Source organism: Hippopotamus amphibius, chromosome 12 (assembly GCF_030028045.1).
Source record: "Hippopotamus amphibius kiboko isolate mHipAmp2 chromosome 12, mHipAmp2.hap2, whole genome shotgun sequence".
Classification (NCBI taxonomy): domain Eukaryota; kingdom Metazoa; phylum Chordata; class Mammalia; order Artiodactyla; family Hippopotamidae; genus Hippopotamus; species Hippopotamus amphibius.
The window spans coordinates 29,692,628-29,715,928 of record NC_080197.1 but is presented as its reverse complement, the minus strand read 5'-3'; the positions used below and the strand labels follow the sequence as shown (position 1 = coordinate 29,715,928).

Below are 23,301 nucleotides of genomic sequence, written 5' to 3'. Positions count from 1 at the left end.
TTAAACACTGAACTAAGTATAAATTTGCTGTCTTTGCTGTAACTAATTGTCACAACTTTGGGGTTTAAAACAACAGCAACAGACTTATGTGGATGGCGTGACAGTGTGAGGAGTTCCACAAACCTAATTCCCAGTGAAATTGGCAAATTTTTTTTTTCATTATTTAGGGAAGTGACATTAGCAAGACGGCAGACTAGGAAGCCCCCAGCCTCTGTTCTCCAGTCACAGGAAGGGATTCCAGTGAAAGCTGTAGGAGTGTGCAATGTTTGTTACACTCATACTGCTGCTTCAACCTGGTGTAGCAGAACAAGTACGAGGAAAAACCTCCCAAACCTGCTCCTCCCTCAGAACCAGAGTGGACCATGCATCCAGCATTCTGGCTTGACTGGGAGTTGCCTGAGGGATTAGTTTCCGTCTCATCTGACTCAGAGCATAATAGGAACACCAGCACAGTTTAAGAGTGCAGAAAACAGAAGCCACTGAAGTGGTTCATTAGAGCTGCAGATATTATGCAGTTCCACAGGAAGACACAAGGGGGAATAAGAGATTGTGAGCTCCTGAGAAGAAACAGGCAAGCTACTGAGGGAATTTGAGATAACTAAGCACAAACACAAGCCTAGAGAAGACACATCCCCAGAAAAGGTTTGAAAGGCCCCAGAATCCAGCCAGGATGATGGAAGAAGGTATTCCCCTGCACAAAGCCAGTCCATAAAGAGATGGTTATCTTTAGGCTACTGTACCAAAACTGCACACACTGAATAGTTTATAAATAATAGAAATTTATTTCTCACAGCTCTGGAGGCTGGAAGTCCAAGATTATGCGACCAGCATGGTCAGGTGAGGGCCCTCTTCTGGATCAAAAACCTCTCATTGTATCTTCACATGGCAGAAGCAGCTAGGGAGCTCTGCATGGTCTGTTTTATAAGTCATTAATACCATTTATCATGCTTCCACTCTCATGACCGAAGTACCTTCTAAAGGCTCCACCTTCTATCACATTTGGGGCATAGAATTTCAAATATGAATTGGGAAAGACACAAAAATGGTCTGTTCAAATGCCCAAATTTCAACAGAAGATCAGAAAGCATACAAAGAGCTAGGAAAACATGGCCTAATCAAAAGAAAAAAAATTACAACTCCAGAAGCTGACTCTAAAGAAACACAGATCATGTCTCACTCACATGTAAGGAGTAAAACTAGCCCTAGGGCAGAGATTGACATTGCCAGCAGGACTAAAACCACTTCAGTAGTGAGGCACAAACTTGGACACTGACCCAGCCTCTAACCAAGGCATGCACAACCAGGGAAAAGTTAAACCAGTACGGAAGTGCAGCCCCAAGCCCTCAAGTTCCTATTACTACTCCAACCAAGGCAGAGACTGCCACCACAGATGGGGGAAACCCAAATTCCCCAGGGCTTCTGCTCCAGCACCTTGGGCCCTGCCCCCATCTTCAATAGGGTGCCAGTCCCCAGTAGACTGGCATTAAGCACAGAAGAAGCCCCAACTAGCATTTAGCTCTGGCCCTAGCCCCTTCACCTCCAGCCCTACCTCCCACCCAGGTGGTGGCTGCCAGCACATACTTAAGAAGAAGGGACCCTTACTCACTTTAGATCCAGCTCTCCTACCAAAGCCACTGGAAACGCAGAATGTATTAGGGACATTCCCACACAAGGATACCCCCTCAAGACCAGGATATGTTACCATTTCACCTAATTACATAGAATGTTAAAATGAGGAGAGAGATGAATAAGTTTCAAACTAATGAGCAAGAAAAAACCCTGGAAAAAAACCCTAATAAAAACAGAGACTTAAAATTTTACCAGGTAAAGAGTTCAAATCATAGTAATAAGAATGCTAACTGAACTTGTTTGAAACAAACAAACAAACATGAAAACAGTAGTAATCTTAACGAAAACCCAGGAAATATAAAAAAGAACCAGTCAGAGCTAAAGAATATAACTGAAATGAAAAATACACTAGAAGGAATTTTTTTAAATAAACTTTATTACAGAAGTAATTTGTGGCATTTTTCCTTTATGTTATCTAAAAGTAACTATTCTTCTATAAATGTGACTAAAGTATAATTTTTTCTGATCAATATTTTTAACTGAAGTATAGCTGATTTACATTGTTGTATTAACTTTTGCTGTACAGCAAAGTGATTCAGTTATACATGTATACATTTTGATATTTTTTATTATGGTTTACTATAAGATATTAAATATAGTTCTCTGTGCTATACAGTAGGACATTGTTGCTTATCCATTTTATATATAAAAGCTTACGTCTGCTAATCTCAACTTCCCACTCTATCCCTTCCCCAACCACCTACCCCTTGGCAACCACCAGTCTGTTCTCTATGTCCATGAGTCTGTTTCTGTTTCATAGATAGCTTTATTTGTGTTGTATTTTAGATTCCACATATAAGTGATATCATGTTTGTCTTTCTTTTTCTGACTTACTTCACTTAGTATGATAATCTCTAGTTGCATCCATATTGTTGCAAATAGCATTATTTAGTTCTTTCTTATGGCTGAGTAGTACTCCATTATATATATGTACCACATCTTCTTCATCCATTCATCTGTTGATGGACATTTAAGTTGTTTCCATGCCTTGGCTATTGTAAACAGTGCTGCAATGAACATAGGGGAGTGTGTATCTTTCTGAATTATAGTTTTGTCTGGATACATGCCCAGGAGTGGGAATGGTGGATCATATGGTAATTCTGCTTTTTGTTTTCTGAGCAACCTCCATACTGTTTTCCACAGTGGCTGTACCAACTTACATTCCCACCAACAGTGCAGGAGGGTTCCCTTTTCTTCACATCCTCTCCAGCATTCCTTATCTGTAGACTTTTTGATTATGGACATTCTAACCAGTGTGAGGTGGTACCTCATTGAAGTTTTGATTTGCATTTCACTAATAATAGTGATGATTAGCATCTTTTTATGTGCCTATTGGCTTCTGTATTTCTTCTTTGGAGAAATGTCTATTTAGATCTTCTGCCCATTTTTTGATTGGGTTGTTTGTTTGTTTGTTTTTTGCTGCTGAGTCATATGATTTTTGCTTATATATTTTTGAAATTAATCCCTTGTCAGTCACATTGTTTGCAAATATTTTCTCCCATTGTGTAGGTTGTCTTTTCATTTTGTTTATGGTTTCCTTTGCTGTGCAAAGGCTTGTAAGTTTGATTAGGTCCCATTGGTTTATTTTGTTTTTATTTCTATTGCCTCGGGAGACTGACCTTAGACAACATTGATATGATTTATGCCAGAGAATATTTTGCATATGATCTCTTCTAGGAGTTTTATGGTGTCACGTATTATATTTAAGTCTTTAAGCCATTTTAAGTTTATTTTTGTGTATAGTAAGAGGAGGTGTTCTAACTTCATTGATTTACAAGTGGCTGTCCAACTTTCCCAACATTACTTGCTAAAGAGACTGTCTTTTTCCCATTGTGCTAGAAGGAATCAATAGCAGACTAGGTGATATAGAGGAGCACATAAGTGACCAGGAAGGTAGAATAATGGAAATCACTCAATCAAAACAGGAGAAAGAAAAATAAAAATTTTTAAATGAAGATAGTTTAAGGGACATCTGTGATGACATCAAACATACTAACATTTGGATTATAGGAATCTCAGAAGAAGAAAAGAGAGAGAGAGAGAAAGGGGAAGAAAAGGTATTTAATGAAATTAGGGCTGGAAACCTCCCAAAGCTGAAGAAGGAATAGATTTCCAGGTAGAGGAATCACAGAGTCCCAAACAAGATGAACTCAAAGAGACCCACACCAAGACATGTCATAATTAAAATGGCTAAAGTTACAAATAAAGAGAAAAGTTTTAAGGCAGCAAGAAAAAAAAAGAAAGAGTCACATACAAAGGAACCTGCATAACACCAGTAACAGATTTTTCTGCAGAAATTTGGCAGGCCATAAGGGAGTAGCATGATATAATTAAAGAGCTGAAAGGTAGAAACCTCCAGCCAACAGAGTTGTCATTTAGAACTGAAGGAGAGATAAAGAGCTTCTCAAACAAGAAACACTAAAAAAACTTTATCAATACTAAAGCCAAATAAGAAGTAAGAATGTACAGGAAAGGGAACCCCACTAGTAAAGGCAAATATATAGTAAATACTGTAAATAAACACTTGAATAAGCTAGTATGAAGGCTAAAAGACAAAAAAATTAAAGTCACCTATAAGTACAATAAACAGTTTAGGTACAGACATGAAGATGTTAAATATGACATCAAAAACCAAAAGGTGAGGGATGTGATTAAAATGTAGATCTTTTAGAATGTGTTTGAACTTAAATGACTATCAGTTAAAAATAAGTAGATATAGATCAACATATATGAACCCAATGGTAACCACAAATCAAAAACCTGCAATAGATACACAAAAATATAGAAAGAAAGGAATACAAGCATAACACTAAAGAAAATTATCAAACCACAAGGGAAGAGACTAAAAGAAGAAAAATCGAGAAAAAAAATCTTAAAAAAAACCTGAAATTATGACAATAAGCACAAGCACATCAATAATCTCTTTAAATACCAGTGGACTAAATGCTCCAATCAAAAGACATTGGGTAACTGACTGGATAAAAAAGAAGATCCATCTATACACTACCTAAAGGAGACTAAAGTAAGGCTAAAGATGCACATAGACTGAAAATAAGGGATGAAAAAATGGAAATTAAAAGAAAGCTAGGGAAGCACTATTCATATCAGACAATATAGACTTTAAAATAAAGTCTATAACAACAACAATAACAAAAACTGAGGGCATTATATAATGATAAAGGGATCAATACAAGAAGAGAATATAACACTGATAAACATATAAGCACCTAATATGAGAGCACCTAAACATACAAAGCAAATATTAACAGACTTAAAGGGAGAACTTGACTATAATTCAATAATAGTAGGCAACATTAACACTTACATCAAAGGGGAGGTCATCCAGAGAGGAATCAATAAACAGTGGCCTTAAATGGCACATTAAATCAGTTGAACTTAGTAAATATCTACAAGATGTTACATCCAAAAACAGTAGGGTGCATGTTTTTTTCAAGTGCACATGAGATCTTCTCCAGAATAGAGCACATGCTATGACACAAAACATATTTCAGCAAATTTAAGGGGATAGAAATTATATCAAACAACTTTTCTGACCACAATGGCATGAAACTAGAAATCATCTACAGGATGAAAAATGGGAAAAATACAAACACATGGAGACTAAACAACATGCTGCTATAAATGAACAAACAAAACAAAAACCGCAATGGGTCAATGAAGAAATCAAAGAGAAAATGAGAAAATACTTCAAAACAAATAAAAATACACAACTTTCCAAAATCTATGGAACACATCAAAAGCAGTATTAAGAGGGAATGTTTATTGCAATCAGGACTACATCAAGAAACAAGAAAAATCTCACATGACCTAAACTAACATTTAAATGAATTGGGGGGAAAAAAAGAATAAACAAAACCCAAAGTCAACAGAAGGAAGGAAATAATAAAGATCGGAGAGGATATAAATAAAATAAAGACCAAAAGAAAAGATCAATAAAACTAAGTTCTGATTTTTCTGATTTTTTTGAAAAGATAAATAAAATTGATAAACCTTTAGGAGGCCCATCAAGAAGAAAAAGGGAGAGAGAGGACAAAAATAAATACAAAACAAAAGTGGAGAAATTACAACCAATATTACACAGATATAAAGAATAATAAGAAAAGAGTATGAACACTTATATGCCCACAAATCAGACAACCTAGAAAAAATGGATAAATTCTTGGAAATATACAACCTTCCAAAACTGAATCAGGAAAAAATAGACAATCTGAACAAATTGATAACTACTATTGAAATGGAATCAGTAATCAAAAAACTCCCAGATGACATGATACTATATACAGTAAACTCTAAAGTCCTCATCCAAAAAAACAAAACAATTATTAAAATTAAATTCAATAAAATTTCAGATTACAAGATTAAAAAATGGTCATACTACCCTAAACTATCCACAGGTTCAATGAAATCCCTATCAAAATACCCATGGCATTTTTTACAGAACTAGAAGAAATAATCTTAAAATTTATGTGGAACCACAAAATATCCCAAATAACAAAGGCAATCTTGAAAAAATAAAACAAAGCTAAAGGTATTATGCTTCTTTACATCAGACTATACTACAAAGCTACAGTCATCAAAATACTATGTTGCCAGCACAAAAACAGACAGATCAATGGAATGGATTAGAGAACCCAGAAATCAATCTACACTTACATGGGCAATTAATCCAAGACAAAGGAGGCAAGAATATACAATGGCAAACAGAATGTCTCTTCAACAAGTGGTGCTAAGAAAACAGGACAGATACATGTAAAAGAGTGAAATTAGAATATTTTCTCACACTGTATACAAAAATAAACTCAAAATGGACTGAAGACCTAAATGTAAGACTGGAAACCATAAAACTCCTAGATGAAAACACAGGCAGAAATTTCTGTAACAAAAATCATACCCATATTTTTAGATCTGTCTCCTAAGCCAAAGGAAACAAAAGCAAAAATAAACTAATTTAATTAAACCTAAAATCTTTTGCACAGCAAAGGAAACCACCAACAAAACAAAAAAGACAACCTATCTGAGTGACCCAAGATATTACATGTAACTTAAATGTGCTATTGTATGTCATGTCAGATTGATTGCATCAGGCTTAGAGAGTCTTCCATTCGTAGAACTTGTAATAAAATATTTTTTTCTTCCTAAAAAAAAAAAAAGACAACCTATTGAATGGGAGAAAATATTTGCAAATAATATGAATGATAAGTGGTTAATATCCAAAATATATAAGCAGCTCAAACAACTCAATATCAAAAAAGTCAAACAACCCAATTAAAAATGGGCAGAAGAACTAAACAGACATTTTTCCAAAGAAGACATGCAGATAGCCAACAGGCACTTTAAAAGATACTCAATGTTGCTAATCATTAGAAAAATGCAAATCAAAACCACGAGATACCACTTCACAGTTTTCAGAATGGATATCATCAAATAACAAATGTTGGCAAAGATGTAGAGAAAAGGGAAGCTTTGGACACTATTGATTGCAATGTAAATTGGTGTAGCCATTATGGAAAATAATATTGAGATTCCTCAAAAAACTAAAAATAGCACTACCACATGATCCAGCAATTCCACTCCTAGATATATACCTGAAGAAAAAAAAACACAGATTCAAAAAGATACATGCACCTCAATGTTCATAGCAGCATTATATATAATTGCCAAGATATGGAAGCAACCTAAGTGTCTATACACACACACACACACACACACACACACACATAAAGGAATATTACACACATATATATAAAGGAATATTACTCAACCAGAAAAAAGAATGAAATTTTGCCATTTATGACAACATGAATGGAACTGGAAGGTGTTATGCTTAGTGAAATAAATCAGAGAAAGACAAATACTGTATGGTTTCACTTTATATGTGGAATTTATAAAATAAAATGAATGAATATAACAAAACAAAAGCATACTCACAGACAAAGAACAAGCTAGTGGTTACCAGTGGGTAGAGGGATGGGGGAGAGAGGTAAAATAGGAGTAGAGGATTAAGAGGTACAAAGTACTATGTATAAAATAAATAAGATACAAGCATTTAATGTACAGCACAGGAAATATAGCCACTATTTTATAATAACTTTAGATAGAGTATAATCTAAAAAGTGAATCACTATGTTGTACACCTGAAACTAACATAATGTTGTGAATCAACTATAATTTAATAAAAATAAATAAATAAAAATACAGTAAAATAATAAAAACTAAAATAAAGTTCAGTGAAACAAAAAAACAAACAAATAAGAACTCAGATTGCTGGACTTCCTGATTAAGCATTCAAAACAAAAATGTTAAAACTACTCAATGAGCTAAAAGAGAACACACATAGACAACAAGGCAAGAATCAGAAAAACACTGCATTAACAAAATGAGAATATCAACAAAAAGATAGAAACTATAAGAACCTAACAAAAATTCTGGAGTTGGAAAATAAAATAATGAATTGAAAATTCACCAGAAGGGTTCAACAGCAGACTTGATCAGGTAGGAGCAAGAATCAGAGAACAGGGCTTCCTAGGTGGCGCAGTGGTTAAGAGTCCGCCTGCCAGTGCAGAGGTCACGGGTTCGATCCCAGCTCCAGGAAGATCCCACATGCCGCGGAGCAACTAAGCCCGTGTGCCAAAAAAAAAAAAAAAAAAAAAAAGAATCAGAGAACATGAACACAGTTCATTTGAAATCATTGAGTCAGAAGAGCAAGAAAAGTGAGGAAAGTCTAAGAGACTTATAAAACACCATCAAGAAGACCAATAGACACATTATGGGAACCCCAGGTATAGAAGACAGAAAAGAGCAGAGAACTTATTTGAAAACTTAATGATCAAAACCTTTCCAAATCTGAGGGAAAAAACCAGACATACAAATTGAAATAACTCCAATCAGGATAAATCCAGAAACCCACACTGAGACACATTATAATTAAAATGTTGAAAGTCAATGACAGAGAAACTTGAAAGCATCAAGAAATAAGCAACTCACTACATACAAAGAAGTTTATAAACTATAAGATTATCAGTGGATTTTTTGGCAGAATCCATGCAGGCCAGAATGCAATGGGATGATATATTCAAATGCTGAAAGAAAAATCCTGTCGACCAAGAACAGTATGTCCAACAAAACTATCCTTCAAAAGTGAAAGACAAATTAAGAATTTCCCAGTTAAACAAACGCAGAGAGAGTTATTAGACTTACCTTATAAAAAGACAAAATGGAGCCTTTCAAGTTGAAATGAAAGAGCTTGGACAGCAACATGAAGCCACACAAAAATATAAAGTTCTTCAGTAAAGGTAAATACATGGACAAATATAGTAACTTCTATTATTGTAATTTTGGTCCATAAGTTCACTGTTAATTTTGCTATAAAATTTTAATATAACAATATAAAAATATAAAGCTATGGTGATGAGTATACAATATATAAAGATGTAATCTATGACAGGAACATAAAGTTGGGGGTGAAGCTGTAAGTAGTAGCATTTTGTATGCAATTGAAATTATCAGTTTAAATTAGATTTGTTATAACCTTAAGGTGTTCTATGTAATTGCAATAATAATCACAAAAAATCTGTAAGTATAAACAAAAGAAAACGAGAAGTGAATCAATACATGCCACTACCCAAAAAAGTCAACTTAAGACAAAAGAATGCAGTAAGAGATGAAAAGAGGGGACAAATGTGCAAGGCATACAGAAAACAATAAAATGGCAATAGGATGTCCTTACCTATTAGTAATTACTTTAAATGCAAACAGATTCAACTCCCAAATTAAAAAAAAAACAAACATAATTTGGCTAAATGGGTTAAAAAAATTCAACTATGTGCTATTTATAAGAGGCTTACTTTAGATCTAGGAACATACATTGGCTGAAAGTGAAAGAAGGGAAAACAATGTTTCATGCAAATGGTAACAAAAAAGAGAGCAAGGGTGGTTACACTAATAGCAGATAACATATACTTTAAGTAAAAGACTGATATAAAAAACAAGAGGGACATTATAAAATAATAAAAGGACCAATTCAAACAGAAAAATCAATAAAAATTATGCATCAAACACCAGAGATTTAAATATGTGAAGCAAACCTTGATAGAATTGAAGGGAGAAATAGACAGAAACACAATAATAGAAGGATATTTCAGTATCACACTTTCAATAATAAATGAAAAACCACATGGAATATTAATGAGAAAACAAAGGACTTGGATAATAGACACAGACAGATCACTCCAGCCAACAACAGCAGAATATACATTCTTCTCAAATGCACATGGAACATTCTGCAGTATAGACCACATGTTAGGCCACCAAACAAGATTTAACAAACTTAAAAGATTAAAATTATAGAAAGTATCTTTTCTGATCACAATGGAATGAAATTACAAATTGATAGCAGAAGAAAAAAGGAAAATCAAATATACATGGAAATTAAACAAGACACCCTTCCACAACCAATGGGTCAAAGAAGAAATCACAAGATAAATTAGAAAATACTTTGAGACAAGTGAAAACAACAAAAAAGCAACATATCAAAACTTAGGGGGTACAGTGAAAGCAGTTCTAAAATGGAAGTTTATGGTGGTAAATGCATACATCGAAAAAGAAAGATCTCAAATAACCTAACTTTTTGCCTCAAGGAATTAGAAACATAAGAACAAGCTAAACACAAAACTAGCAGAAGGAAGAAAAGAAAAAGATCAGAGCTGAGATTTTAAAATAAGTGATAGAAATAATCAATGAAACTAAGGGTTGGGGTTTTTTTTAAGAACAAGAAAATTAACAAAACCTAAGCAAGATTAAGAAAGAATAAGAAGGCTCAAATAACTAAAATAAAAATGAAATAAAGGGCATTACAATTGATGACACAGAAATAAAAAGTATTTCTTTTTAATGCTGTGAACAATTTGTACATAAATAAATTGGATAACCTAGAATGGATAAATTACTAGAAATACACAACCTCCCAATACTAAATCATAAAGAAATAAAAAATCTGAACAGACCAATACCTAGGAAGGAGATTAAATCAGTAATCACAAACCACCCAACAAAGAATATAGCAGAATTATATGGCTTCACTGGAGAATTCTACAAAATACTTAAAGAAGAATTAACAGCAATCCTAAAACTCTTCCAAAGAATTGAAGAGGAAGGAACACTTCCAAATTTGTTCTATGAAACTTGTTACTCTGATACCAAAACCAAAGACACTACAAGAAAATAAAACTACAGACAATACCCCTGATAAATATTGGTGCAAAAATCCTCAGTAAATAACAACCCCCCCAAAAAAATACTAACAAACCAAATTCAAACACATACTAAAAGGAATATACACCATGACCTAAAGGATTCATTCCCCAAATGCAAGGATGTTTCAACCTATGAAAATCAATTAATGCAACACACCACATTAAGAGAATGAAGGGCAAAAACCACAAGATCACTTCAACTGAGGCAGAAAAAGCATTTGCAAAATTCAATACATTTTCATGATTAAAAAAATAAAATCAACAAACCAGGGATATAAAAAAACTACTTCAACATAATAAAGGCCATAAATGTAAGGCTCATAGTTATCATCATATTCGATGGTGAAAGACTGAAAGCTTTTCCTATAAGATTAGGAAGAGACACCACTCTTATTCAACATAGAAAAAGAAACAAAAGGCATCTGAATTGGAAAGGAAGAAGTAAAAGTATTTCTGTTCTCACTTGATGTAATCTTTTATGTAGAAAATCCTAAAGATCACACACACACACACACACACACACACACATAAACTGTTAGAACTAATGAACTAATTCATAATTCAGCAAGTTGTAGTATACAAAATCGACACATAAAAATCAGTTTTGTTTCTCTGCAATTAACAACTCTAACAGGACATTAAGAAAACATTTCCATTTACAATGGAATAAATAGAATAATATACTTAAGAATAAACCTAACCAAGATGGTGAAAGGCTTGTATACTGAAAACTACAAAACACTGCTAAAAGAAATGAAAGAAGTCACGAATAAATGGGATGACATCCTATAATCATGGACTCTAATACCTAATATTGTAAAAATGCCAGTACTATCCAAAGCTGTCTACAGATACTAAATAGTCCCTATCAAAATCCTAATGGCATTTTTTTTCAGAAATAGGAAACCCCATCTCAAAATTCGTATGGAATCTCAGGGAACCCCAAATAGCCAAACAATACTGAAAAAAAACCAGCAAAGTTAAATGCTTTATTCAAAAGGTCTTATTTCAAAAATTACTACAAAGAGACAGTAATCAAATACCAGTATAAAGACAGACATACGGAATAATGAAACATAGTAGAGAGCCCAGAAATAAATCCTCATGCTTTGGTCAAATGATCTTCAACAAAGATGCCAAGCACTCAGTGGTGAAATGACAGTCTCTTCAACAAATAGTGTTGGGTAAGCTGAATATCCACCTGCAAAAGAATGACATTGCCCTTATCTTACACCAATCAAAAATAAAATTTAACCAAAATCAATTAACAACCTAAATGTTAAACCCAGAACTATAATACTCCTATAAGAAAACATGGAGGAAAGCTTCATAACATTGGATTTAGCAATAATTCCTTGCATATGACACCAAAAGCACAGGCAATAAAAGCAAAATAGACAAATGGTACTACAGCAAACTACAAAAAATTCTGTGCATCAGAGGATGCAGTCCACAGAGTAAAATGGCCTCCTATGGAATGGAAGTACATATTTGCAAATCATACATCAGATAAGGGATTAATACCAAAAATATAGAAAGAACTCCTAAAACTCAACAACAACAAAAATTTAAATAACCTGATTTTAAAATTGGCAAAGGTATTGAACAGACATTTCTCCAAAGATGATGTATGAATGATCAACATACAAGAAAAAATGCTCAACTTAACAAAGCAATAGAGAAGTATAAATCAAAACTGAAATATCACCTCACATCTATTAAGACAGCTAATTTTTTAGAAAAGAAAACAGAAAATAACAGTGTTGACGACAATACAGAGGTATTGGGACCTTTGATTGTAAAGTGGTGCAGCTTTGTGGAAAACAGATTGGTAGTTCCTTGAAAAATTAAAAATAGAACTACCATATGTTCCAGTAATCCCACTTCTCAGTTTATATCCAAAATAATTGAAAACAGGCTCTCGAAGAGATATCGCCACTCTCTGTTCATAGCAGCATTATCCACAATAGCTAAGAAGTAGAAGCAAACTAAAAGCCCATCAATGGATGAAAGATAAACAACATATGGTAATACATACAAGGGAATATTATCTGGCCTTAAAAAGGAAGGAAATCCTGTCACATGTTAAAACATGGTTGAACCTTGAGAACATCATACTAAGCTAAATAAGCCAGTCACAAAAAGTAAAACACTGTATGATTCTGCTTATACGAGATATATAAAGTAGTAAAGTTTGCAGAAACAGAAAGCAAAAATGTTGTTACCATAGGCTGTGGGATCAGGGGGATGGGGAGTTGTTCCAGGGGTTTAAAATTTTAGTTTCTCAAAATGAAAGAGTTTTGAAGATCTATTGCATAATGATGGAATAACTTAACACCAGATTGAAAGGGTGAATTTTATATTTTTTTACTACAATAAAAATAAAATTTATTTGTGAAATGTTTGGCACAAGACTTTGCAAGCTGATGAAATTAGTGATGGACTAACAATAAGTTGTCTGGGTTTTTCAAAGAAATAATTTATTTTAATCCAGAACTGATCACAAGTATTAACTTTTACAAAACTATGCATATGAAGTAGAACACAAATGTAAAAATTGCTACCGAAAAATACAACTGGCACCTTAATATAAGGTTTAATTAAGATATCTTAGCATATAAAATCTGTGTCATATTCAGAGAAATTTATTAAAATGATTAATTTTCTTTAACCCTGTTGTCACCGTTGGTCAAAAAGATCTAGCACAAGCCCAATGTTCAGTAAATATCTGCTATTAATGCTCATAGAAAAAAAAGAAAAAATCCTGTCACGTGCTACAACATGAATGAAACTTGGACAATATGCTAAGTGAAATAAACTAGTCACAAAAAGACAGACAATGTATGGTTTTACATTTATCAAGAGAAGTCAAACTCATAGAGACAGAAAGGAGAATTGTGGTTACTACGGGCTGGAGGGAGGAGGAAATGAGAGTTCTTTAATGGTTATAGTTTCAGTTTTGCAAGATAAAAAAGTTCTGGAGATCTATTTCACAATAACATGAATATAATGAACAGTACTGAATTGTGTACACTTTAAAATTGTTGAGATGATTTAAAAAACACTGTAAACAGATAGAGGAGTTTAACTTCATTGAGTTTACAGAACTGGCTCTATGACTTTTTTTTATACTAATTGCTAACGTTTGTGTGTGTGACAGAATTTAGACTGTGATTCTCACTATAATATATGACTTGCTAGTAAAGTTCTGGGGGAAGAAATCTAAAGCCTTTTCCTACCTCAACTATTGGAGGCTATCAATATCTATCTAAACGATATTGTGCATGACCAAACTGGCCTAGATCAGTTTGAAATAATAATGTGGATTCCCAATTTTTATTTTGGTAAATCTAAATTTTATTAATTACAGACTGAAAAGATGTAGTCATCATCTACTCTATCATTTAATAACATCATAAAAAGCTTTAATGCCAAGCACATGTAATAAAGAACAATCCTTTAAATAAAATAAGCTTAGCTTTCCTGGTCCAGTTTTATTGAGATGTAATTGACATATAACATTGTATTAGTTTAAGGTGTACACCATATTGACGTGGTGTATGTATATATTACCAAGTAATTACCACAGCAAGTTTAGTTAACATCCATCACCTCACATGGTAACAATTTTTTATTGTGTGGAGAACTTTTAAGATCTACTCTCTTAGCAACTTTCAAAAATACAATACAGCATCATTAACTATAGTCACTATTCTGCACATTACAACCCCAGAACTCACTTATTTTAGAACTGAAATTTTGAACCTATTGATCACTACCACCCAGATTTCTGGTAACCACCAATCTGTCCTCTGTATCTATGAGTTTGTTTATTTGTTTGTTTGTTTTTTTTTTTTTTGGTTCCACATACAAGTAAGATCATGCAGTATTTCTCTTTCTCTGTCTGATTTATCTTGCTAGCATCATGCCCTTGTAGTACAAACATGTTGCAAGTGGTAGGCTTTTATTCTATTATGGCTGAATAATCTTCCATTAGGTGTGTTTGTGCATGCAATATACATATTACACTTTCTTTGCCATTCTTTCAAATAGATGCTTGGGTTGGCTATTGTAAATAGTGCTACAATGAACATAGGGGTATGTATATCTTTTCAAATTAGTGTTTTCACTTTCTTTGAATAAATACCCTGAAGTGGAATTTCTGTAGCAAATGGTAGTTCTTTTTTTATTTTCTCAGGAACCCCCATACTGTTTTCCATAATGGTTACATCAATTTATATTCCCACCAACAGTGCACAAGTGTTCTCATTTCTCCACATCCTTGCCAATATTTTTTGTTTGCTGTTGATTTTTTAATAGCCATTTTAACAGGTGTGAAGTGGTGTCTCATCATGGTTTTCATTTACATTTCCTCAGTCATTAGAGATGTGAACATCTTTCCATGTACCTGTTGACCATTTGTTATGTCTTTTTCAGAAAAATGTCTGTTCAGGTCCTCTGCCCATTTTTATTTATTTTTTTGAAAATAAATTTTTACATATACGGAATCTAAAAGTGGTACTGATGAACTCAGTGACAAGAACAAGGTCTCAGGTGCAGAGAATGGACTGGAGAACTTGAGGTTTGGGAGGGGGCGGGGGAAGAAGGGGAAGCGAGAGAGTAGCACAGACATATATATACTACCAACTGTAAAATAGATAGTCAGTGGGAAGTTGTTGTATAACAAAGGGAGTTCAACTCGAGGATGGAAGATGCCTTAGAGGACTGGGACTGGGAGGGTGGGGGGGAGTCGAGGGAGGGTGGGGGGGACTCGAGGGAGGGTGGGGGGGAGTCGAGGGAGGGAGGGAATACGGGGATATGTGTATAAAAACAGATGATTGAACTTGGTGTACCACTCAAAAAATAATAAATAAATAAAATTTAAAAAAAATAAAGTAAAATAGACACCCCCCCAAAAAAAAAGAAAAAATAAATTTTTATTAGTTATCCATTTTATACATATTAGCATATAAATATCAACCCCAACCTCCCAATTCTTCCCACCACCATCCCTCTGCTTCCCCCCACCCTCCCGGTGTCCATATGTTTGTTCTCTATATCTTGTGTCTCTATTTCTGCTTTGCAAACCAGTTCATCTGTACCATTTGTCTGGATTCCACATATATGTGTTAATATACAATATTTGTTTTTTTCTCTTTCTGAGTTTCGTCACTCTGTATGACAGTCTCTAGGTCCATCCACTTCTCTACAAATGACCCAATTTCTTTCCTTTTTATGCTCTGCCCATTTTTAAATCAGGGTTTTTTTTTATAGTGAGTTGTATGAGCTTTTTATATACTTTGGATGTATCATTTTCAAATATTTTCTCCCATTTAATGAATTGTTTTTTCATTTTGTCAAAGGTTTCCTTTGCTGTGAAAAAAAAAAAACCTTTAAGTTAATTAGATTCCATTTGTTTATTTTTGCTTTTGTTTCCCTTGCTGAGGACACCTATCCAAAAAAATATTGCTAAGGACAATGTCAAAATCTTATGGCCTATGTTTTCCTCTAGGAGTTTTATGGTATCAGGTCTTACATTTAAGTTTTAATCCATTTTGAGTTTAGTTTTGTTTATGGTGTTAGAAAGTGGTCCAGTTTCATTCTTTTTCATGTAGCTGTCCAGTTTTGCCAATACCATTTATTAAAGATCATCTTTATTCTTCTTTCCTTCTCATAGATTAACTGACCACCTAAGCATGGTTTTATTTCTGGGGTATCTATTCTGTTCCATTGATCTATGTGTCTGTTTCTGTACCAGTGTCATACTGCTTTGAGTACTATAGCTTTGTAGTATAGTTTGAAATCAGGGAACGTGATACCTCTAGTTTTGTTCTTTTTTTCCCCAAGGTTGCTTTAGCTATTCTGGATCTTTTGTGTTTCCATACAAATTTTAGGATTATTTGTTCTAGTTATGTGAAATAGACCATTGATATTTTATAGAGATTACATTGAATCTATATATTGCCTTGTGTAGTAAGGAATTTTTTAAGCTCTTTATTGGAATGTAATTGCTTTACACTCTTGTGTGAATTTTTGGTGTACAACTAAGTGAATCATCTGTATTTATACATATATCCCCATATCCCCTCCCTCCCACAACTCCCTCCCATCCTCCCTATCCCATCCCTCTAAGTCATCACTCATCATCAAGTTGATCTTGCTGTTTTATGCAGCAGTTTCCTACTAGATATCTGTTTTACATTTGGTAGTGTATATATGTCAATGCTATTCTCTTGCATCATCCCTGGTAACTCATATATATGGAATCTAAAACAATGGTACTGATGAATCCACTGACAGGACAAGAATAAAGTTGCAGTTGTAGAGAATGGACTTGAGGACACAGGGGCAGGGGGAGGATGAAGGGGAAGCAGGAAATTTTAACAATATTAATTCTTTCAATCCATGAACACAGTATATCTTTACATTTATATGTATTATTTTGATTTTCTTCCATCAATATCTTATAGTTTCTAAGTGCCTTTCACCTCTGGGTTAAATTTATTCCTAGATATTTTATTGTTTACTTCATTTCTCCTTCTGATAGTTTTTTATCAGTGTATAGATATGCAACAGATTTCTGTATATTAATTTTGTACCTTGAAACTTTATTGAATTGATTTACTTCAATAATATTTGGTAAGAGTATTTGAGGTTTTCTATATATAGTACCATGTTATTTGCAAAATTGTGATAGTTTTACTTCTTCCTTTCCAATTTGGATGTTTTTTATTTCCTTTTCTTATCTAGTTGCTCTCACTAGGGTTTCTAATACTATGTTGAATAAAAGTGGCAAGAATGGGCATTCTGGTCTTGTTCCTGATCTTAGAAGAAAAGTTTTCAGCTTTTCACTGTGGTGTATGATGTCATCTGTGGGTTTGTTATATATGGCCTTTAATATGTTGAGACATGTTCCCTCTATACTCACTCTATTGATAATCCTTCATAATCCTTCATTTTGTTAATGTGGTTTATCTCATTGATTGTTTTATGGATGTTAAGTATCCTTGCATCTCTGGAATGAATTGCACTTGATCATGGTGTATTATCCTTTTAATGTGTTGTTGAACTTGGTTTGTTAATAATTTGTTGAGGATTTTTGCATCTATGTTCATCAGGGATATTAGCCTTTAATTTCATTTTTTGTAGTGTCTTTTTCTGGTGTTTGTATCAGGGTAATTCTGGCCTTGTAAAAAGAGTTTAGAAGTGTTCCTTCCACTTAAGTTTTTTGGAGTGATTTGAGGATAATAGGGATTAACTCTTTATAGGTCTGGTAAAATTCACCTGTGAAGACATCTGGACCTGGACTTTCATTGGTTGGGAGGGTTTTTTTTTCCAATTACTGGTTGAATTTCATTACTAGTAATTGGTCTATTCAGACTTTCTATTTCTTCATTAATGTATGTATTTAGGAATTTATCCATTTCTTCTAGGTTATCTAATTTGTTGGCTCATAATTGTCCTAGTATTCTCTTATAATCCTTTGTATTTATGTAGTATCAGTAGTAATTTCTCCTCTTTCATTTCTGATTCTATTTCTTTGGGCTCTCTCTTTTTCTTGATAAGTCTGGCTAAAAGTTTAACAATTTTGATAATATTTCAAAGAACTAGCTCTTAGTTTTATGGATCCTTTCTATTGCTTTTTAGTCCCTATTTCACTTATTTCCACTCTGATCCTTATTATTTCCTTCCTTCTAATAACATTGGGCTTTGTTCTTTTTTCTAATTCCTTTAAAATGTAAATTTGTTTAAGATTTCTCATTTCTTGAGATAGGCCTGTATTGTTATGAACTTCCTTCTTACAATGGTTTTTTCTGCGTCCCCTAGATTTTGGAAAGTTATGTTTCCATTTTCATTTGTCTTTAGGTAGTTTTTAATTTCCTATTTGATTTCTTTATTTACCCATTGATCATTTAGTAACATGTTGTTTAGTCTCCACATATTTGTGTTTTTTTCCAGTTTTCTGCTTGCAATTTATTTCTAATCACACTGTTGTGGTTGGAAAAAATGCTTGATATGATTCCAATCTTCCTAAATTTATTGGCTTATTTTGTGTCCTAACATATGATCTATGCTGGAGACTCTACTTGAAAAGTATGTGTACTCTGCTGCTTTTCAATGAAATGTTCCATTATTAAGTTATTTTATTAAGTCCATCTGGACTAATGTGTCATTTAAGGTCAGTGTTTCCTTATTGATTTTTTGGTTTAGATGATTTATCCATTGATGTGAGTGGGGTATTAAAACCCTCTACTATTATTGTATTGGTGTCTATTTCTCCCTTTATTTCTGTTAATATTTACCTTATATATTCAAATAGTCCTGTTTGGGGCCCATAAATGTTTATAAATGCCATATTCTCTTGTTGGTTTGACCTCTTTATCATTATATAATGCCCTTATTTGTCTTTTGTTATGGTCTTTGTTTTAAAGTCAATTTTGTCTTCTTTTCTTGACTTCTTTGTCATACTTTAATTAACCATATATGCTTATTTCTGGGCTCTCTATTCTGTTACATTAATCTATGTGTCTGTTTTTATACCAATCCATAGTGGTTTGATTACTATCACTTTGTGATAAAGTTTGAAATTAGAAAGTGTGATGCCCCCAATATTGTTCTCCTTTCTCAAGATTTCTTTGGCTATTTGAAATCTTTTGTACTTCTATTTAAATTTTAGGATTGATCTTTCTTTTTTTATGAAAAGTACCCTTGGAATATCGACAGGGATTTCATTAAATCTGTAGTTGCTTGGATAGTATGGAAATATATTAGTATTAATTATTCCAATCCATGAGCATGAACTATCTTATTTATTTGTTTCTTTCTCTATTTCTTTCATCAGTGTCTTATAGGTTTCAGTGTATAGATCTATTACCTCCTTGGTGTAATTAATTCCTAGCTATTTTATTTTTGATGCAATCATAAATGGGATTGTTTCTTAGTTCCTTTTGCTAAAATTTCTTTATTAATGTATGGAAATGCAACAAATTTTTATATATTTATTTAGTATTCTGTAACTACTGGATTTACTTATTAGTTCTAACAGACTTTTGGTGGACTCTTTAGTGGTTTCTATAAATAATATCAGGCTGTGGAGACAAGATGGCAGAGGAGGACTTGAGCTCACCTCCTCTCACAAAAACCAAAATCACAAATAACTGTGAATAACCATCAACAATAAAGGACTGTAACCTATGTAATAAAGATTTTCTACATCCAAAGACAAAGAAGTTACATCAAGAAGGTAAGGAGGGTGCATCTGTGTTACAACCAAATCCCATACACTCCAGATGGGTGACTCACAAACTGAAAAATAACTATATAGCAGAGGTTTTCCCAAAAGAGTGAGAGTTCTGAGTCCCATGTCAGGCTCCCCATTCTGGGGGTCTGGCATTGGGAGGAGGAGTCCCCAGAGTATTTGGCTTCAAAGGCCAGTGGGTTTGGATCACAGGAACTCCACAGGACAGGGGGAAACAGAAACTCCACTCTTGGAGGGCACAAGTTGTGTGCACCAGGATACAGGGGAAAAGCAGTGACTTCATAGGAGCCTGGGCCAGACCTACCTGCTGTTCTTAGAAGATCTCCTGGGGAGGCAGGGGGTGGCTTTCACTCACTGTGGGGACAAGGACACTAGTGGCAGAGGTACCAGAGAATATTCTTTGGTGTGAGCTCTCCTGGCAGCCACCATTTTGACATCAACAACTGGCCTCACCCAACAGGCTGTAGATTCCAGTGCTGGGACACCTTGGGCCAAAAAACCAACAGGGCAGGAACATAACACTATCCATCAACAGACAGGCTTCCTAAAGTCTTTTGGAGCTCACAGTTGCCTCTAACCACAACCCTTGACATGGTCCTGCCCACTAGAGGGAAAAGACCCAGCACCATCCACTAGTGGGCAGGCACCAGTCCCTCCCACCAGGAAGCCTGCATAAGCCTCTTAGACCAGCCTCACCCACCAGGAGGCAGACACCAGAAGCAAGAGGAACTATGATCTTATAGCCTGCAGAATGAAGACCACAAACATAGAAAGACAAAATGAGACAGCAGAGGAATATGTTCCAAATGGAGGAACAATATAAAACCCCAGAAGAACAATTAAGTGAATTGGAGAGAGACAATCTACCTGAAAAAGAATTCAGAGTAACGGCAGTAAAGATGATCCAAGATCTTGGAAAGAGAATGAAAGCACAGACCAAAAAGACACAAGAAATGTTTAACAAAGAGCTAGAAGATATAAAGAACAAACAGAGTTGAACAATACAATAACTGGAATCAATAGCAGAATAAATGAGGCAGAAGAACGAATAAGTGAGCTGGAACTCAAAATGATGGAAATCCCTTCTGTGGAACAGAATAAAGAAAAAAGAATGAAAAGAAATGAGGACAGTCTAAGAGACCTCTGGGACAACATTAAATGCACCAGCATTCACATCATAAGGGCCCCAGAATGAGAAGAGAGAGCGAAAGTGCCTGAGAAAATATTTAAAGAGATAATAGCCAAAATGTGGGAAAGCAAACAGTCCCCCAAGTTCAGGAAGGACAGAGAGACCCATACAGGATAAACCCAAGGAGGAACATGCTGAGACACATATTAATTAAATTAACAAAAATTAAAGACAAAGATAAAGTGTTAAAAGCAACAGGGGAAAAGCAACAAATAACACAGAAAGGAATCTCCATAAGATTATCAGCTGATTTCTCAGCAGAAACTCTTCAGGACAGAAGGAAGTGGCATGATATATTTAAAGTGATATAAGGGAAAAAAACTGCAACCAAGAATACTCTACCCAGCAAGGGTCTCATTCAGTTTTGATGGCAAAATCTAAAGCTTTACAGACAAGCAAAAGCTAAGAGAATTGAGCACCACTAGAACAGCTTTGCTACAAATGCTAAAGGAACTTCTCTAGGCAGAAAAGAAGGGGCCACAACTAGAAACAAAAAAATTATGAATGGGAAAACTCACCAGTAAAAGCAAACATACAGTAAAGGTAGGAAATCATCCACACACAAATACAATATCAAAACCAGCAATCATGAGAAGAAGAAAGTACAAATGCAGGAAATGTGAAATACATTTGAAATTCAGAGACCAGAAACTTAAAACAACTTTGTATACTTGTGTGTGTGTATATGTATATGTATATGTATATGTATATATAGACTTGCTATATCAAAACATTGTGGTAACCACAAACCAAATGCCTACATTAGATATACACACAAAAAAGAAAAAGGAGTCCAAACCCAAAAGTAAAGAAGTCATCAAATCACAAGAGAAGAGAACAAAACAGGAAGGGAAGAAAGAAGACCAACAAAAATCCAAAACAATTAACAAAATGGCAATAAGAATGTACATATTGATAATCACCTTAAAAGTTAGCATATTAAATTCTCCAACCAAAAGACATAGATTAGTTGAATGGACACAAAAACAAGACCTGTATATATGCTATCTACAAGAGACCCACTTCAGATCTAGGGACTCATACAGACTGAAAGTGAGGGGATGGAAAAAGACATTCCATGCAAATGGAAATCAAAAGAAAGCTGGAGTAGCAATACTCATATCAGACAAAATAGACTTTAAGATGAAGACTGTTACAAGAGACAAAGGAGGACACTACATAATGATTAAGGGATTGAGCCAAGAAAATATAACAATTGTAAACATATATGCACCCAACATATGAATGCCTCAATATATAAGGAAAACGCTAACAACCACACAAGGAGAAATTGACAGTAACACAATAATAGCAGGGTAATTTAACACCCCACTTACACCAATGGACAGATCATCCAGACAGGAAATCAATAAGGAAACACAGACCTTAAATGACACATTAGACCAGATGAACTTAATTGATATTGATAAAGCATTCCACCCAAAAGCAGAATACACATTCTTTTCAAGTGCACATGGAACATTCTCCAGGGTAGATTACATACTGGGCCATAAATCAAGTCTTGGTACATTTAAGAAAACTGTAATCATATTAAGCATCTTTTCTGACCACAATGCTATGAGATTAGAAATCAAGTATAAGGAGAAAAATGTTTATATAATATCATGTTATCTGCAAATGGTAACATTTTTACTTCTTTCTTTTCATTTTGGATGCCTTTTACTTCTTTTTCTTGCCTAGTTACTCTCACTAGGTTTTCTAATACTATGTTGAATAAAAGTGGCAAGAGTGAACATTCTTGTCTGTTTCCTGAGCTTAGAGGGGAAATCTTTCAGTGTAGTTTTTCACTGTTGAGTATGATGTGAATTATGGTCTTGTCATATACAGCCTTTAATATTTTGGGGTTGAGAGCAAATGTTCGTTAATTCCATATTGTCTAAATATGTAGTTCTTGAAAGTGGGGTATTGAAATCCCTTAGCATTCTTTTATT

The 23,301-nt window shown here is 34.1% G+C and overlaps 2 protein-coding genes across 2 annotated transcripts in view; both read left to right on the top strand.

Moving 5' to 3' along the window:
• LOC130833952 (tyrosine-protein phosphatase non-receptor type substrate 1-like) overlaps window positions 1-23,301 on the top strand; it is a 106,499-nt gene that overhangs the window by 63,082 nt on the left and 20,116 nt on the right. The window lies entirely within an intron of this gene.
• Window positions 830-23,301, top strand: part of LOC130832978 (signal-regulatory protein beta-2-like) — a 30,806-nt gene continuing 8,334 nt past the window's right edge. The window contains exon 1 of the mRNA XM_057702129.1: window positions 830-837. Coding sequence (XP_057558112.1) covers window positions 830-837 — 8 coding nt within the window. The remainder of the gene's footprint in view (window positions 838-23,301) is intronic.